The 14,654-nt window shown below is 36.6% G+C and overlaps 1 protein-coding gene across 3 annotated transcripts in view; it reads left to right on the forward strand.

Moving 5' to 3' along the window:
* LOC109842734 (serine/threonine-protein kinase STY8-like) overlaps positions 3,317-14,654 on the forward strand; it is a 17,217-nt gene continuing 5,879 nt past the window's right edge. For 2 of the 3 annotated variants that reach the window (XM_020411603.1, XM_020411605.1), the window contains exons 1-8: positions 3,317-3,749; positions 7,556-7,630; positions 7,716-7,811; positions 10,520-10,605; positions 10,748-10,868; positions 12,716-12,795; positions 13,661-13,723; positions 13,854-13,972. In XM_020411603.1, the coding sequence (XP_020267192.1) occupies positions 3,426-3,749; positions 7,556-7,630; positions 7,716-7,811; positions 10,520-10,605; positions 10,748-10,868; positions 12,716-12,795; positions 13,661-13,723; positions 13,854-13,972 (964 nt within the window). In that variant the 5' untranslated portion in view covers positions 3,317-3,425. The remainder of the gene's footprint in view (positions 3,750-7,555; positions 7,631-7,715; positions 7,812-10,519; positions 10,606-10,747; positions 10,869-12,715; positions 12,796-13,660; positions 13,724-13,853; positions 13,973-14,654) is intronic. The other variant, XM_020411604.1, reaches the window with a different exon arrangement.

A 14,654-nucleotide genomic window follows, 5' to 3' on the forward strand; every position in this document is an offset into this window, starting at 1 on the left:
TATTTGTGGACCATTTCCTATGGCATCCTGGAATGGTCAACAATATTTTATATCATTCATAGACTATTACTTATGTTATGGGTACCTATATCTCATTCATGAAAAATCTGAGTCTCTGGACATGTTCAAAACCTATAACGCTGAAGTTGAGAATCAACTCAACAGAAGAATTAAAATCGTTAGATCTGATTGTGGTGGTGAGTACTACGGCAGATATGATGGTTCAGGTGAACAACGTCCAGGACCATTTGCTAGATACCTAGAGGAATGCGGTATCGTCCCACAGTATACCATGCCGGGTTCACCTAGCATGAATGATGTAGCTGAAAGATGAAACAAGACTCTTAAGGATATGGTAAGAAGCATGATTGCTCATTCTTCTTTACCAGAGTCACTCTGGGGAGAAGCACTAAAGACAGCAGCTTACATTCTGAATAGAGTACCAAGTAAAGCAGTTGCTAAAACACCTTATGAGCTTTGGACTGGTCGAAAGCCTAGTTTAAAGCACTTACATATTTGGAGATGTCCAGCTGAGGCAAGGCCTTATAGGCCAAATGAAAAAAAATTGGACTCCAAAATAATTAGCATCTACTTTATTGGGTACTCTGAACGCTCTAGGGGCTATAAGTTTTATGATCCCACACTAAAAAATATTTTTGAGACGGGAACAGTAACATTCTTTGAGGATGTTGAGTTTGGGGGAAAAATAAGGTTAGAGACATTGCTTTTGAGGAGGAATTGGCATCAGATCTAATCCATACAGTTACTTTTGACAATATTTAGGTTCCTATACTTGTTGTTGCTCAAGAAGTAAATCCGAAACCTCAAGATGATAATGTTGAACAACTCCCTGTTCCAGAAGAACAAACTCAACAATCTCAAGAACCAATGCCATTAAGGAGATCCACGAGAGAAAGGAGAAATGCTATTCCGGATGATTATATTGTATTTCTCCAAGAACATGAGGAAAGTAGTGGAATGTTAGAAGATGATCCAATCAACTTCTCTCAGGCCATGAAAAGTTCTAACTCTCAACAGTGGATTGATGCCATGAATGAAGAGTATAAGTCTATGCAAGACAATAAGGTTTGGGAACTTGTCCCATTGCCAGAAGGTGCAAAACCAATTGGTTGTAAATGGATTTTTAAAACCAAGCGGGATGCAAATGGTAATGTGGAGAGGTATAAGGCACGTCTTGTGGCTAAAGGCTATACTCAAAAGGAAGGCATTGATTATACAGAGACTTTCTCTCCGGTTTTATCGAAAGACTCTTTCAGAACAATCATGGCACTTGTTGCTCATTATGATCTTGAGTTACATCAGATGGATGTTAAGACTGCATTTCTCAATGGAAACATTGATGAGATGATTTATATGGTACAACCAGAAAACTTTGTGTCAGGAGACCCGAAAAATATGGTTTGTAAATTAAGGAAATCCATCTATGGACTCAAGCAAGCTCCTCGTTAATGGTATCATAAGTTTCAATGAATAATTATCTCGTTCGGTTTTGAGATGAACATTATTGATGACTGTGTATATCACAAGTTCAGTGGGATTAAGTATATTTTTCTGGTTCTGTATGTCGATGACATATTGCTTGCCACTAATGATATAGGCATGTTGCACGAAACCAAGAGATTTCTATCAAAGAATTTTGAGATGAAAGATCTTGGGGACACCTCTTTTATATTAGGAATCCAGATACATCGAGATCGCTCTCGAGGTATACTTGGATTATCACAAAAGAGCTATATCGATAAAGTACTTAAAAGGTTTGGCATGCAAGATTGCAGACCGGGAGATACCCCTGTTGCTAAAGGAGACAAGTTTAGTCTCAATCAGTGCCCTAAAAGTAACCTTGAAATTCAGGAAATGCAGAAGATTCCTGATGCTTCGGCTGTAGGAAGTCTAATGTATGCTCAGGTATGTACGCGTCCGGATATTGCGTACATTGTTGGGATGTTAGGCAGATACTTAAGCAACCCTGATATGGATCATTGGATAGCAGTCAAAAGGGTTATGAGGTATCTTCAAAAAATAAAAGATTACATGCTCACATACAGAAAATCAGAGAAATTAGAGGTCATTGGGTATTCGGACTCTGATTTTGCTGGATGCCAAGATAGCAGGAAGTCTACATCAGGCTACATTTATATGTTAGCAGGAGGAGCTATATCATGGAAAAGTGTCAAACAAACACTTGTAGCTTCCTCCACTATGGCAGCAGAATTTGTAGCTTGCTATGAGGCATCCAATCAGGGAATATGGCTGTAAAATTTTGTCACGGGACTGCGCATTGTGAAAAATATGAAAAGACCACTAAAGTTATATTGTGATAATAAATCTGCAGTAATGTATTCCAATAACAACAGGAGCTCAACTAAGTCAAAACATATTGACATTAAGTTCCTGGTTGTGAAAGAAAGGGTACAGAGTGGACAGATATCCATAGAGCACATTAGGACAAACTCCATGATAGCAGATCCTCTTACTAAGGGATTGCCACCATTAGGACAAACTCCATGATAGCAGATCCTCTTACTAAGGGATTGCCACCCAAGGTCTTTCATGAGCACATCGCTCATATGGGTGTGGTGATATTTGAGGATATCATGATTTAGTGGGAGTTTGTAATAGTTGTGCTTTATGTTAGGTTGTATTGTCTGATCAGAATAAAGTTTTTTTTTCAGTTCAAACACTCTGTTACATTATGTTTTGTTTTGATCTCACTAAAGTAGGGCCAGTTGAAAATAGACATGTACTGATCACATTGCATGTAATTTTCATGCTGCATATCCATGATTGATCTATGTCGTTTGATTGTATTGGTATATGTGACCATTGATGAGTTAATCATCATTAATGAGACCAATATGGAGGACAAGTGAGATGTCCCCCTCCTATTGGATAATGAGTTAATCATCATTAATGATGACCAACTTATTATCCAATAGGAGGGGGACACCTCACTTGTCTCCCTAAGTCCCATATTTTGGGTCCTTAAAGAATTTTCCTTATTTAATCCTATTTCAAATACCAAACTAACCATTAGTTATATAAATAATTAATTTCCTATTTTATCAATTTAGAGAATAACTTTTTATTGCATTCCACTCTTCAAAAAGAATGAAATAAAAAAAATTCGGAAAAGTTAAAACAAGCTTGACCAGAAACAGGTCTAAAGTCCTTTCACAAATTCTTATCGCACAACTCACAGCTCACGCGGGTCCCACACGCTCAACTGACAGCTGGACCCCCTCATAACTCCCAACAAGCTCCTTCTCTTTCCTACTGTCTTAAGTATTCGTCGCTTTCCATTCTATCTTCCAGAAAGAGAAAAAGAAAAGAAAAGAAAAGAAAAGAAAACCCCTAGATATCTTAAAACCCCCAAGATCCAATCTTTACGTCAAGGAACGGATTCAATGTCAACGGGACGCTTCAAGCTCGGCAAGCAGTCCTCCCTCGCGCCGGATCGCGACGGCGGCGGGCGGGATCCGTCCGAAATCGACTTACCGGCCGGCGTGCCGGAGGAAATTGGCGGGAATATCAGGCTGATGTACTTAGCGAACGAGGGGGATGTAGAGGGGATTCGAGAGCTGCTGGAGTCGGGAGTTGATGTGAATTTTAGGGATATCGACGGCCGGACGGCGCTCCACGTGGCGGCTTGCCAGGGGCGGCCGGATGTTGTGGAGATTTTGCTGGCGAAGGGGGCGAACGTTGATATTGAGGATCAGTGGGGCAGTACGGTAATTTTCTTGTTTGTTGGTTTGGATTTATATTTGGGTGTTTTCAAAAAAAAAAGAACTAATTGTAGATTGAATTTTCTCATAGTTGGGGTGGCTTATGTGACTTGTTTGGATATGAATTAATGGAAAAATGGAAACTTGAGGGCCTTTCGGGGAAAGATTGGATTTTTACGGGGTTATTCATTGTTGGCCTTGCATTGTACATGTTAGAAACTATTTAGTCCCGTGTTGACTAAATGAGAAATCAACTGCGGTTTGTAGTAAATTTGGGTTTCCCTCCCTCAACCCTACAGTGTGGTTGGGAGATGACTTAGGGAAGGGAAGGAAGGGGAACTTCCCCTTCATTACACATTAGTAAGATTTTGGCTCAAATTTCCCTCTTATTCCCTTCCTCTACCCTCCTAAATGGAACTCCCAAACAAGATTAAAATTAGATTTCTCTTCCCCTCCCCCTCTCTACCCTCCATCTAAATAGGCCATTAGGGAAGGGAAGGAAGGGGAAGGTTCCTAACCTTCCCCTTCATTACTAAGATTTTAGCTCAAATTTCCCCCCTATTCTCCTCCTCTACCCTCCTAAATGGAACTCCCAAACAAGATTACAATTAGATTTCTCTTCCCCTCCCCCTCTTTACCCTCCACCCAAACAGACCATTAGTTTTTAGGGGTGAGTTTCTTGAATCCCTTACAAAGATTTTTAGCCTTCCTAGTTGCAAGCAAGCCGTAAGGACATGACGGCGACATTGCAGTTTTCTTGGGTCTTTTACTAATCATCCACTTTTATAGGTTAATTCGTAATTGTAATTTAGAAATATCAACAAATAGTCAAATATTTACTGAACAAAGTTGATAGGGGGTATCTTCTACCAAAGTTGATGATATGGGGTAGTTTTACAAATGCAGAGATTTGGGATAACTGTGCAAATACACATGATTTAAGAGGTATACATATACAAAAACCCTAGATTTTTATTAAATACTGAGCAGAATACTTGATCAAGCTATTTAATTCTAACTAATTGTGTACATAATCTAATACTAGTCTGTTATTAAGCCAAAAAAGCTTGCGTGCACATCATGCACTTGATTACTTCCAAAATTAAAATGTAGCAGAGGTCTTGGATGATTTCTAGAGCAACTGGTTGACTAGAAGCCAATGAAATTGTCTTGGCATCACTGAATTAAATATGTTTTTTGGTAAATTTTGTAAGGCCATAAATTTTGATCCGGAAGGGTTATGGGACAAACAACTTATCAAGAGGCAACACTTCCATATATGAATAAAAAACCTCCATTTGACGGAGCAGCTGGTCACATCATAATGTTTCATAATTTGAAAAGTGTTTTGGCCATCCAAAGTTTATATTTGGTTTTCTTTTTTTATTTTATATTTGCTTTATTATATGTACTAAGGTTCTTTGTTATAGTTGGATTTTTTGTTGGCCTAAATATAGAAAGGTGTTTTATTTCCTTTTGTAGCCATCTTTTGAAATTTGATAATATCAAGAAATGCATCTTTCTATTTCCTGGTGTACCCCAGAGTCATTTAACATAGGGGTTTCTAGGATCTACAGTGTAGAATGAGGGCTAGCAGCTATGTTACCCCGACACGGCAAACTAAGTCCCGTACCCGTGTCGGGTACGTTTTGGGTGCGGATCCGCACCCAAACGGCAGGGACACGGCGATTTCACAAGAATGAGGGGGGGAAAATTGCGAACTTGAAAAAAAGTTACGAACCTTATAACTCATCAACGGACGCGACGACGGATTCTAGATCTCAAGGCGTCGGGTCAATTGCAGTGCCTCGACGACGAAATCAGCTCCTCGACGACGAATCAGCGCCTCGACGACGAGATCAGCGCCTCTGCTCGAAGACAGGTTTGATTTTTAGGGTTTTGTTTTTGTTGTTTCTCCTTTTTCTCCTTTTTCCTCGACGACAAGATCAGCGCCTCTCCTTTTTCTCCTTTTTCCTCGACGACGAAAGTTGGGGCTGGTTCCATGCGCCCTCTTCCAGCCATCATGCATTTTTTCTCGAGAGAACGAAGAGGAGATAAAGAGCGGCGGAAGAATTAGGGCTGGGAGAGAACGAATGGGAGAGAACGAAGAGGAGATAAAGGGCGGCGGAAGAATTAGGGCTGGGAGAAGTTGATCTTCTTTTTTTTTCCTTTATATACTATGTGCTAATATTTCCATAAACCCCTCATCAATTCTTTTTTTGCAGCAAGCCCCTTAACAAATACAAATATGTTATTATAGTTACTATTTTCTTTTGTTGCATAAATGTCCTCTTGCAAACTCATCTACAAATTAATATAGTTAATTCAATTGTTAAGATATCTATTTAAATAGTTACTAATTACTATAGTTTCTTATTTATAATCTCCACTTTACATAACAAAAATATAAAAATATAATAGGTATTTAATTCAATATTGATCTAAATTAAATTATTTTATATATATATATATAGCCGTGTCCCCGTACCCTACTTTTTACAAATTTGCCGTGTCCCGTACCAGTACCCGTACCCGTACCCACACCCACACCCGTACCCGTACCTAGGCAACATAGGCTAGCAGGCTATATTGCTTCTGATATGCATCACCCTGTTTCCATCCTTGTTATCTTGTTGCTTTGACTTGTCGACCGCACTATATACATATTAAATGTTCCTGGTATATTTCAACACATGGGTATGGGTATAGACAACACGAAACAAGGATGAAAATACAAAATATCCTAGAAATCTTAGGATATAGTTACGCCGTGGCCCGTGGATACAATATAATAATTTGTTCCTAGTCTGTGTGTGCTGCACATTAATTTTTATCTCTTGCTTGAATTTATGCATGTCTATATGTAGCATGAATTTATAAAGTTAGAACTTAGAAGTTAAAGAAACAATAAACATAGATATTATAAAATATTTTCAAACAAGTCAGTAGTTATCTGAATGTCATAATTCTTTTGTTAAAGTGGTCCAGTAGAACCACACATAGATCAAATGAAATTGTGAACTATCAGTCTATCACCCTTGCATCAGAGTTATTAAATTTTTAGTCTAAGATATCTGTTTGATGTATAGGTCACATAAATTAGATTACATTAAAAAGCGTATTCAATAAGTATCCATAAAGTATATGAATATCCAAGTATTTGACACATGTTCAATATGGGTTTGTGTCCTTTCCTTAGCAATGGATTTCAAATCATTGAAAACTTAACTACATGCACAATGGAGAAAGTGGCAGCATCTAAATGCCAGTAAATATTTAAGCTTTCGTTAAAATTCGTTAAGCTACTTGAGTAAAAATCATTGTATTTCATTTTCTTCCTTAAGCCAGTTCTAGGCCTAAGGTTAGCTGTTGGCTAATTGTTTCTGAAAATGTATTTTTTTCTTCAAGCTGCCAATCTATCCCAGTCAACACAGACCCCTAAGTGCCAAAATGTTTGGATTAAGCGGTTATACCAGATCATGATATCCATTGTGTGAAGGATGCGGGGTTAGCCATTAATGTAATCTGTCTATTTTTTCAGCTTTGGGTGCAATAGAAGTCCATTCAACAGAATTAAGGAAATCTTTGAAAGAAATTTCATCTTGGCAATTTATGATGTTTTCTCTTGTAACGAATTTCGTTAATTGTTAACCCGCCAATTATTGAAGAAGAAAACATAGCTAATTAATTAATATTAAGAAAACAATATTTCTGAGCTAATAAATTCATTTTACTACTTTGAGGTTTTGGCAATTTCTGACTGAATCATATTGGCAACATTCAATGTAAGTTCTTATGTTTTGTTACAACAGCCTCTTGCAGATGCAATACACTACAAGAACCATGAGGTGATTAAACTGTTGGAAAAATATGGTGCTAAACTTAAGGTATGGCATGATAATTTTATTTATGTTCGATAAAGATGGTTGAACACTGTTTGATATATTTGTCTTTGATTTGCATATTTCATAGATTGCTCCAATGCATGTGAATAATGCACGTGAAATCCCAGAATATGAGATCAACCCCAGTGAACTTGATTTCAGCAACAGTGTTCAAATTACCAAGGTACTTATTGTTTTTTGTGCTTTGGAAGTAATCATATTTTGAGCTGTTAGAGCATAATCTTTTCTGTTTATGTGCTTTAAGCTAGAAATGATCCTGCTCAAGTAGCTAGGGTGCATAATTTTTACTGTCTAGATTTTTATACATATTTTCTTGTACATAAAATGTCAACTGGACTTTTATAAAAATAAATATAAAATGCTGAAAATAATCCTTTTTTGAGCTGTTAGAGCATGCACTTTTATGTTTATGTACTGGCAACGATAAATGATTCTGCTCAAGTAGCTAGTATACATAATTCTTACTCTAGATTTTTATACATATTTTTTTGTACATAAAATGTTTAGTGTGTTTTGTGCATTCATGTTGACTTCATTGTGAAGCCTTTTTTAAACGTACCTTGGATCAAATTTCGTTATTGATGAGTTGGTAATTTGATGTAATTGTCCAAACAAACAACTATTTTCTATTATCTCCACATATGGAGAACTTTCATAAAAGAATACTCTCCCATCTCATATAAACTTTTCTTGAAAAATCATTACAATGCTCTCTCTACAAATGTTAATCCATCTTTTTTTTTAAATTTGAGTGTTTTATCTGGTCGCTCAAAGAAGCAATAATCTCTCATATCTTAGGTGAAGATTGTTCACAAAGATTTTAGATTAATGCTTCCTTTGATGTTATATTTTTCATCTGATTGATCAAAAATTTCAAAGTGCTATTTCCTAGAGAGGCCCTGTATTCTGTTCTATAATATTCTGTTTTATAATAGAGTTGCATCCGGGGGTAATTAGTGAAAGTCAATATGAAGTATCTCCTTGAAAGCACCCTAGAGGGGGGGGGGGGGGGGGGGGGTGAATAGGATAATCAAACAATAATGTGCAACTAATGAAAATGTAATGAAATTTAAGATACAAAATATAATAATAAAGCAATAATTAAAAGAGAGAGTGAGAGATAGTTAGCCAATGAAGACGATGATATGTTCACGAGGTTTGACCACTCTCGACCTACGCCCCCGACCACCTCTCCCGATGGTAATCCACTACACAATCCGGTTTGAAAGCCGGAACTTCTACATAATGATCTCCCTGAGATCGAACTCTCCACACAATGATCTCCTCGAGATCTAGCTCTTCACACAATACCACACAATACAAGATGAAGAAAACATGTCTCTCTTACAACAATCATATGACAAGGATGAAGAGATAAACAATTTGAAGCTCAGGGATTTGTGAGTATATGAAAGTGAAAACCCAAACAAGAAAAGTTTGAGAAAGAGTAGAAGATTAAGCTTGTAAGGCTCAAAAATGAAAACCTCAAGTTTTGCTTAGTTCTCTTAGATACTTAACAAGTGAGACCTGAGGACTATTTATAGTCTCTTAAATATCAGCACAAATCCAAAGAAAATCCAAAAATCAAAACAAATCCCATAAAATTTGAAATCTGAAAAACTAACCGTTACATCGCGTCGGTCGACTGATCAATCGAATCAGTCGATTGATCAATCGAATCAGTCGACTGACCAGTACGACTGTAAAACTTACAGGCTAATGATAACACTATTGGTCGACTGGTCAAAAATATCGGTCGACTGAAAACACTGTGTTCGGTCGATTGATTTTATATGTCAGTCGACTGATAGATTGTAAAATGAAAAGCTGTAAAAATTGCTCCTGTTCAGTCGACCGGTTCAACTGTTCGGTCGACCAAAAAACATGCACAAGCAGTACTTGTTTTTTCTTGAAGAGTTGATTTTCTAAATTCATTTCAAAATAGTAAATCAACTCCAAAAATAGTAAAACTTGGGAAAAAGATTATGAAAATAAACATTTTAGAAGAGAAATTTCTAAAATAGCATTTCCCATTTGTGAAAACTCATTATTTTGTAAAAACTGTCAAAAATACTAATTTTGAAATGTGTGTGTAATCCCCTAATGCTTCAAAAGTTATCAACTTTATTGCTTGACTACATTTTGATCTAGAGAGAAGTAAAAATGCAAATATCGCTTACAATAGTATATAAAGCTTGAGTGTCGATATTTGCTAAGTTTTGTTGATGAAGCTCTTCTTGAATATATGTTTGAAAGCTCTTCTTTATTTGATATTCGCGTGAGTCGATCTTTGAGCATTTTAGGGCTTCTTCATCAAATTTCCTCTACCTCCACGGATATCATCGTTAAGGCGCGAATCCATCCATCCTCCAATAGACATTATATTGCTTGATAAACACGTCCTGCGTAGGATCACTTGACAAGCAATTAGTACCAATAATGAGGTTTGTAAATCATCATCAAAACACGACACTTAACACTCATGTGAAACATTTGCTTCAAAATTTATATAGCAGTATGTGTGAAGGATAGAGTTTGAACTTTGAAAAATTACTTTAATTTTAGTTTATACTGCTTTTCTATATATTTTCTAGTTAAAAGGTACATCTCATAGGACCTAGTTTTTTTTTCCATTTCCTTTTCTCGTTTCTGATTTATTTCTGCAGGTGTTTGTGAAAGAAGGGATCATATTCCTTGATGATCTCTTAGTGTTTCAGTGTCTTTAAGAGGTGTTTCCTGCAACATATCCTTCTTTTTACTCTGTTATGTTAATGGTCCCCTATGAATACGTTTGAAGTTTGAACTTTGGTTCTGCATGTCATGTTAGGTTAACTCTTATATTGGTATCTTATTGTTAAATGTTTTCTTCAGGGAACATTTCGTGTGGCAACATGGCGTGGATCAGAAGTTGCTGTGAAAACTTTTGGAGACAATGTGATCACAGATGAGGATAAAGTGTGGGTTGGTCCTTTAGTGTCGACAAAATATGATCCTTTCTTCTTAGTATAAAGTCTAGATGGTGACACTATGTTTTTCTTCTGTTCGGCTGGTTCTATTTGGTCATTAGTTCTAACTTTTTTTTTTGTTGTTTTTTTCCAGAAGGGCATTTAGGGATGAACTTGCATTGCTTCAGAGGATACGCCATCCTAATGTTGTCCAATTCCTGGGTGCTGTCACTCAAAGTAGTCCTATGATGATTGTGACTGAATATTTGCCCAAGGTTTCTGCTTATTTTGGATATTTATTCTGCTTTATCTTTAATTCATTTCTGATTCATGTTATACTTCAGTTGCTTACTATTTTCTTTACTGCGTGGGAATCTAGAAGGATCAATAGTTTATGACTGATCTCTTCTATCTGTTTATCAAAGTTTATGTAGCTGTAACCTAGATACTACCTTCAACCAGCTATTACCTGATAACCTGATCTTTATTTTCATTATTGAAAGTTAAAACGCTGGGCATGTATTTACTCTTGCTTGAGTACACCAATAAGGCAAACAATAATGCCATTATTCAAAATATTTAGGACTGGTTACATATAAATTTTTTCCTCTATTCAGCGCTTCATATGACTGTCTTCTCTCTTCCAGTTGACAGTTTGCATATCCTTTTAATGGTCTTCCTACTTGCCTGTTAGGTCTAACTCCAGTCCTTCTTTCTCGACTAACTACTAATATTGCTTCTCTTAGCTACTAGACTCATTGGTCTCTTTTGCCCAGTGCTAAACCCTTGCCAATATTTATTTTCCATCTTATCCCTAATTAAGCTGCCTCAAATTTTATTGCCGTGTAAACATCTCAACATTCTCATTTCATCTACAATGTTTTGAACAGATTGCTTCTTAAGTTGAGACATCTCTGTCTGATAGCTAGCACTTTAATAAAAGTTTCCTTCTTTATGTATTGTATCTCATGTAGTGTTTTAAAAGCACTTTTGTTCCTTTGTGATGGGTATCCTGTCAACTGTCTCACTCTTTCTTGTGTATGCTATATCCAGGGGCAGAGCCGAAGCCATCTCAAGTTGGGCACTGCCCAACCTGACATTTGTTTAAACCTTAGTAATGCCTACTTTTAGCCCATCCCATGAATGGCCATTTTATATTCTCTAGAGAAAAAAAGATTAGAATCTACTTTAATTTAATAAACTACTATAAATATTGGTACAAATTGATCATTTTAGTTATAGGCTTTTTTCTTAATATACGAGCTTGGTGCAATAAATTATAAATATATGGATATTAACTTCACAAACTACTGCTTAAGAAAAAAAATCTTGAAATGTGAAAATATAGCTAAAAACTTTAAATTTATTCGTACAAATAGTTAAGTAAATAAATTGATGGTTCCTGAACAAAAGTCCTGCTCTTGCTTCTCACTGTGTTAGTGCCTTACCTGACCAAAAAGTTCTACCTCTGTCCGTGGTTATATCAGTAAATTCTGTCGTATTCTTTTCTTCCTAGACTCAACCTTTATACAGATTCTAAACTGACTTACTCCAGAGGTGACCGGCAGATTTGGAGTTCATGCATTTAGATATACTCACTCCTATTTGGTTGTCTTGAAATGAACCACGCTCTTGCGGGATGCCGATTGATGGAAGTGAAATGATAGTCTAATTTTGTGATGTGAAAAATGGAATATGCTCTTAATTAGTTCTTGGCAAATTGCAACCATTTTCTTTTAGAAACCATTTGGGAAATTTGTTGATGCTTTTCTTTCCTGAAGCCTCTTTTGCTAGCTTCATATATATGGTAACATCAGAGTTAATTGTTTTTACTACTTTTCTGTTGTCATTTGAAAGATGCTTATTGTGAAGTGCATGCTAATAGAATATACTGTATATGTATTTAGGTTAGTTTTCTTATTTATCTCTTTTACTAATTTCTTGTTCCTTTTGCAATACATGTGATAACATAGTATTGATGCCATTTCCATCTGAAAGTGAACTTACAATCGAATTTCAAGGAATAGAACGCAGATTTCTTATTTCAACTTTTGGTTTGACCTCTTGCGGTTTATATTTAACATTTAAAATATGTAATTGAACCCGTCAGCATGTAATGCAGGGTGATCTTCGTGCTTTCTTGAAACAAAAGGGAGCCTTGCACCCATCGAAGGCAGTCCGGTTTGCACTTGATATTGCCAGGTAACATAATGTTGATGTTGACATTCCTTTGAATCAAACATACACCGTAAAATCAATAGTAAAATATTTATGGGATTTCATATGGAAACCACCTTTAAAATAGGGGTGTAATACGGGAACCACCCTTATTGTTTAACTTATACAGGAACCCCTTTAAAATATTTTTCGTTTCAATCAACCACTAAAACTCATTTCCTGTTGATTTTTTTTTGTCAAAATTCCTATAATACCTCTCTTCTCACACACACTCTCCCCTCTCTCTCCCCTCTCTCTCTCTCCCAATCTCTCTAAGGCCGATAGGTATCAGCCGGTGGCACAGGCGTTGCCCACGATGGATCCCGACGGATTCACGGTGAGATTGGGGCCGAGCCGCAAAGAGAGAGAACTAATCGAGATATGTTGTTGGCCACTACAGCACCCACGCCCATGCCACCTGCGTGCTAGCCGATATGTGGACCCCAGTTTGACGCTGAGATCTGTGGCCCTTAGAGAGATGGGAGAGAGAGAGAGAGAGAGAGAGAGAGAGAGAGAGAGAGAGTAAAAAGAGGGGTATTAAAGCAATTTTAATTAAAAAGTTAACAGGAAATGGATTTTGGTTGTTGATTGAAATGAAATATACTTTAAAGGTGGTTACTATATAAATTAAACAATAAATATGGTTCCTATATTACACCACTATTTTAAAGGTGATTTCCATATAAAAACTCAATATTTATCTATCAATGAATAATCATGGGATTTTAACATTCCTATTTATAAATATTTGTTTGTTATATTTTTTTCTGTCTACTCTTTTATATATCTGAACATAGAATAACTTTATGTCTCATTTCTAAAAGTAACTTCAAATTTTGTTCAATTCCAGAGGTATGAATTATTTGCATGACCGTAAACCAGAGGCAATTATTCACCGTGATCTTGAGCCTTCGTAAGTGATTATGTCTATCATATGTTTTTTTTAAGTCCTACCGACTCTGTTCTCACGATTACTTCTATTAGTTGCTTGAATTTTCTCAAGCTATTTGCACATCTTTATCTTGCCTATTGTAAGATAACAGAAACATATTGAGGGACGATTCTGGGCATCTAAAAGTAGCAGACTTTGATGTTAGCAAATTGCTGAAAGTGACAAAAAGGGTCAGAGAGGATAGACCGCTGACGTGTCAAGATACCGCATGTGAGTTTGGCCTTGCTTTGGAATTATAACTTCATACACTATTTTAACATAATATACTCTTCTGCTATTATCTATATTCCAGTATCTTGTTAGATTTTATTGAATTCTTCCTTTCCATAGATGTCCCGTTTGTGCACCTCTGTCATGGTCATTTGCATCTTGCTTTTGTTTACGTAGTCTATAAAAGTAGATGCAGGAACTGATAAGAATGAAAACAGATCGTTAGCGTGAGATCTACATATGGAAATGGATCAGTTATGGGTTAGATTCTACCAAGGTTATTGATAACGAATAGCGTTGCGTAGCAGTCAATCACCGCTAAGGCTATTTGGGGTTATTGCGGCAAAATAACACTAAAAAGCGTAATGTCAAATAGCGGTCTAATTTAGATATGTATAAATATTTAAAAAATTAAAGAATATTTAGAATATCTAAATGTGCATATTTGATGATTTAAAGAGATTCTAAGCATGAAATAGACACGTAACTATTACTAATACCGAAGATAATTGGAGGAGGTGTAAAAGAGTCGTTTGAGAAGATGAACTGAGTGGTGAGAGGTCTGCAGTAGGAGGAGCTCACAACGATAGGAGGTGAGACAAGGTGCAGTGGCAGTGAGAGGAGGTGCTGAGGGAGGTGCCGAAGGTTGTGGTAGATGGTAGGAAGAAGCCAGAGGTCGTGA

The sequence above is a fragment of the Asparagus officinalis genome, chromosome 5 (assembly GCF_001876935.1).
Source record: "Asparagus officinalis chromosome 5, Aspof.V1, whole genome shotgun sequence".
Taxonomy (NCBI): domain Eukaryota; kingdom Viridiplantae; phylum Streptophyta; class Magnoliopsida; order Asparagales; family Asparagaceae; genus Asparagus; species Asparagus officinalis.